The 4,973-nt window shown below is 38.3% G+C and overlaps 1 protein-coding gene across 1 annotated transcript; it reads right to left on the reverse strand.

The window, feature by feature from the left end:
* Positions 1–370: 370 nt before the first annotated feature.
* Positions 371–3,750, reverse strand: LOC136835847 (uncharacterized). The gene is made up of 7 exons (XM_067099694.1): positions 3,732–3,750; positions 3,234–3,322; positions 2,657–2,788; positions 2,066–2,392; positions 1,315–1,491; positions 809–928; positions 371–613 (listed from the first exon to the last, which is right to left on the reverse strand). The coding sequence occupies exons 2-7, from the start codon at positions 3,315–3,317 to the stop codon at positions 371–373; spliced, it is 1,083 nt and encodes a 360-aa protein (XP_066955795.1). The 5' UTR covers positions 3,318–3,322; positions 3,732–3,750.
* Between the last annotated feature and the right edge of the window lie 1,223 nt (positions 3,751–4,973).

The following is a 4,973-nucleotide window of genomic DNA, read 5'->3' on the forward strand; positions in this document are numbered from 1 at the left end:
CCTCAGTAGCTTTTAAGATCTGAAGGCGGACAGAAAAAGTGCGGACAGAAAAAAGTGCGGACGGACAGACAAAGCCGCCACAATAGTTTTCTTTTACAGAAAACTAAAAGGGAGTGAGAATAGAAGGTTTCACTAAGTACTGCAGAGATACTTTTGCGGAAAAATTCATAAAGCAGAGTGCTGTGAGAATATCTTTCATCTGGTGTTGTAAAGCTGTTATGTTGTATTTCAGTGTTGTAAAATTGGGAAGTAAAACAATATGTAAATGCAATAATTAATATACTTCATGAAAATTACATGACACAGTGCCAACTTTCACCCTCTTCCTCTCATTTTTTTGTTGACAAAGTATGAAAAGATCATTCAGTCCTCAAAGAATCTGTAATTCATCAAGGGAATCTGCCTCCATGACGATGGCGGAGAGTTTATTGAGTTTGCTCTCCTGAGTGTCGTTCTTGGGGAAGAGAGAGGTCGAATTCGTGGATGTTCTTCCTGAGGTCCTCCTTTTTGAAGCAGGGCGTCGGTCCTCGTCTTTTTCGCACTTCGTCGCCAGCAGGAGGCGTTGAAGGTTCAGAGGGAGAGGGGACTTGAGCCTTTCGAGTGGTAGACAGTACTGGAAAGATAAAGAAAATGTTGAATGAATAGTGTAGTTTTGTATGTTACATAAAATGTATCCTATGCGCGTATGATTTTTTGGGCTTGAACAAAATGAAGGTTCTGTCGACTTGATTATTAAACTCGGTTGATATAAATTAGCTAATTATTGATGTCGAGCTTTCCAGTTCCTAGAGATGACCTTTTTACTTACAGTTAAATCCCTGCAATAGGTAATTCCATCAGCCAGATCCTTCTTGAGTTCTTGGCTAATTGGTTTTCGGTTGAAGTGCTGGATGTAGTTGTCCACGCGTAAGTTGAGGTATTGATCAATCTGGAAACGAAAGGAAGTAATTAATTTTCTTGAAAATTATTAGAAATAGAAATGAAAAATATATACATATATTTTATAATAGAATAGGAGACACTGACTGGAGCCTTCATGACATTGTGACTGACATAAATTTATGATAATCTATTGACTTTTACACTTGATGAATTACATTATCAAAATTATGAACGGAATTTATCCCTAATTTCAACCAGTTATCATCGACAATGCATTTGTGTGGTATAACAATTTCAAGTCCATCGGACGAAGCCCGAAGGGAACAGGTCGAAAATTATTACAAGATTTGACCCAAACAGACAGACAGACTGACAGACCGACAGACAGACAGATGCAGAAGTCAAGTTAAATAAAAGCATGTAAGAACTCACGAAGCCCAGCTTATGGAGGACGCAGGTGTAGTTGCTGAGGGAGGCGGTGATGGTGTTGACAGCGTCCAGGAGGTAGTACTGATCGAAGAAAGGCTTCTTCGAGGGAGCTGCTGTAGATACTGGAGCTCCTGTAGATCCTGGAGCTACTGTAGATGCTGGTCCCACTGATTCTCGTTTCTGTAGGAAGGATTCGGTTTTAGGTCGTTTGTGTAGTCTTTTGCATATGTGCTAGAAGTCAAACAGTGTTTGCTTGGTGTAGTCTCTCAAATGCAGCGCAGAGAAATATTGCACGAGATATTTTCTTTTCGTTACTATTTGTAATTACTGTTAATTCTTATTATAGTCCATTTATATAAAACCTAAACTCGAGAAGCGCTGTGGATATATCAAGGGCACGTCATCGTGAAAATAATGTTGAGAGTAAGATTGTTTAAGAATTCAGTTGCAAGAATGGTAAATGATTTTCGTAAATATCTTAATTGTCGCAGAATGATAATAAATGTACATTTCATTTGAGTAGCCAAGGATGCAAAACTGTCATTAGTTAAGGAAAAATAATTTTGAACACATCTCAACGTTGAAACGACAGATAAAGATTTTTACAAGTACTGTGACAAGAGTGTAAAAGTGTACAAAATACTGCTATTCATCATGAGTCTCTCTCTCTCTCTCTCTCTCTCTCTCTCTCTCTCTCTCTCTCTCTCTCTCTCTCTCACATCCTGCAATGAAAACAATGAGCCATATTAGTTACCTTTAAGTAGTGGTTTTGGGTATAACCGTGTGGTCCTTGATGTTGAGGGTAAGTATTTGGTGCGCCAAAGTAATGAGGATACGCCTGTGATCCGCCATGTTGCTGAGGATAGATCTGAGGTGCTCCTTGTTGCTGAGGATATATCCTTGGCCCACCATGTTGCTGAGGATAGGTGTATGGCCCTGCTCCTTGCGGAGAATAAGTCTGTGGTGTTCCGTGGTATTGTGGATACCCTTGGGAGACCCCGAAAACTGGGCCTGAATGCCCAGGATGGTAGGGAGAAGGTTGTATGTACGGAGGATATCCTGCATGACTGTTTAGGTATCCCTGCAGTGGAAGAACGTAGGATAGAGTATTAAAAAGGAAGTCTGAAGTATTTATTTTGAATTATGATGCTTATTGTAAACGTTTACCTTTTGAATTAGCCAAGATTAGGTAGACTGGTTGAAAAGTTAATAGGCTTAGTGTAATAAAATATATATTCATTAATATGACTCACAGTCTTATCAGACTTCATAATCTAGTATTTGGATTATATTTTGCAGACCATTGAGTTGACATGGTTAATGATGTTAACACTTTAATACTTACAGGTTGTGGATAGGCAGAATAACCAACAGTGTGCAGGCTTGAAACCGGAAGCTGTTGGCACTCTCTTTGGGCGGTGCCAACTTGTGCCAAATAGTCATAGTACACTTCATCTCCGAGACAGCTGGTCATGACCTGAAAATAAAAGTAAGTTTATGTTTAATATTTTTGACAAGAAATTTTTTTATTTTGGTTATCGTGCGTATTGCGATATATAATAGTACACTGCCTTAGAATTCATTACTGTCATTCAGTGATGAATAAAGGCCCTGGACTTCATTTGCAAGCTTGAACTGATTGCAAGACCCCTAAGAATTTGGTGCATCTGAAAAGCGTATCTCGTGATTACCAGGCTTCATCCATAGAGGGACTTCAATTTAGTATCCTAATTTAACAGACAATTCTACCTTACATGCGTTGCTGTAGTGTAATGTAAAAAGTGTGTGTTTATTCTACAACTTAATTTCGATTACTTTGTACCCCTTCAACAAAAAAAAGAAAAGATATCAGTGTTCTCGAAAGATAAAAAAGATCGTGTTTCCGGTAAAATGGTAACAGGCGAATGACAATTGTTACTTACCTTAGTGAAGGTGTATTTCTCAGAAAAATCGCTCTCGGCCACGGCGAGGGTCGCCAGTGACAGGAAAATCACAGCTCGACTCATTTTGTCTGGAAGAGAAAAAAGAATTAACATATCCGGTTTCCCTTAAAGTTCGTATTACAAAAACTCGGTTAATTTTGTAATGTTTGAAAAGAATGATTAAACACAAATAAGGAAGCAGAATAATTTTTTAGTGGTCTTTTTTCAAGAAACTGAAAATGATGGAACTTAAAATACGTTTCGCCCACAGGTGAGACGCCGAGTATGTGTTTTTGACTGCAAGCTTTAAAACTCTGGCGTAAAATAATATTGAAATTCATGGATCAAATATAAAAAATTTTCATTCAATTGTAATATTAATTATAACTTCGAGTTCTTGACGATATTTATTTATTATTCTGAAATCCTCAGTATACTACATTATCAAATTAATAAAATGTGGATATTAAAAGAATAAGTTAGCAGAGCAACTCTTACCTCCTTTGAGATGTGGTGGACAGTTATGACACGAGAAGTAAACATCGCGAGAGCTTTATATACAAGTTCCTAAATAGGTCTTTACCGTCCCACCCACTTCACAAGGGCTGCGTCCAAGGGCGTTTATAATTATTTGATTTGTTAAGTGACTAAATTTATGCTTTTGTGATGCTGTTTACACGTAAATACTAATTTACATACATGTGTGAGCGTAAGAATTTATATTTCTTCCTAGGGTATGACATGTATGGATGGAGTTATGTAAATAAAATATTTGTATAAGCCATTTAATGATCGGTCATTACTGTAAAAAAAAAAATCGCAACTTTACTGAAGAAGATCGTCAGATCATCTTTAAGCTCTTTGAATATAACATTTTCTTCTGGCCACAGAATACTCGTTAGAATTTCTGTGAACGTATGAAGCCCTTTACCTTTCTGCTCTGGCGTACAGTACCATTTCTGTGACATTTCAGATATAGCCTGAAGTATCAGCCTTTCCATTTACTGTGTAAATCTTACGAAGCTGTCCAAATATTGTTGTACATCCGGAATTCTGTACTGGAGGGACAGTTACATGCCAAATAGCGGATCCATCACTTAGGCGATATGAAGTCCTAATTCATGAACTGCATTGGAGGGGTGATGTTAGGCAACGCACAGTCATGTTGGTATTGATACATTTTTCCTTTAAGAGTAGGGTGTTTTCCTTTAAGATAGGGTGTTTTCTGTCATTTATGCAACAATATCTTTTCAACCTTATGTTCAACATTGCAAATGGCACCAGCAGGTTGGCTATAACCATTAGTGTACAAGAACTTTACAAATCTGATGCCAATGTTAAAATTTCCTTCAAACTGGTATCCTTCAAACTGTTTGTCCCCTTAGGGGGATAGTGCCGTCAGTGCATCTCACGTGGTGCACTGCAGGCATTACTTAAGGTTCTCTTTAGTGTCCCGTCGGCCCCTAGCTGCAACCTCTTTCATTCCTTTTACTGTACCTCCGTTCATATTCTCTTTCTCCCATCTGACTTTCCACCTTCTCCTAGTGCAACTGCTAGGTTTTCCTCCTGTTACACCTTTCAGACCTGCTATTGTCAATTTCCCTTTCAGCGCTGAGTGACCTCATAGGTCCCAGCTCTTGACCTTTGGCCTAAATACTGTGCTCCTTCCTTCCTTCCTTCTTGCAAACTGATTGTTCCAGACTCGTGAGATCTTGTAAAAACTGTAGGCTATATATTATC

The sequence above is a fragment of the Macrobrachium rosenbergii genome, chromosome 55, assembly GCF_040412425.1.
Source record: "Macrobrachium rosenbergii isolate ZJJX-2024 chromosome 55, ASM4041242v1, whole genome shotgun sequence".
In the NCBI taxonomy this organism is placed as follows: domain Eukaryota; kingdom Metazoa; phylum Arthropoda; class Malacostraca; order Decapoda; family Palaemonidae; genus Macrobrachium; species Macrobrachium rosenbergii.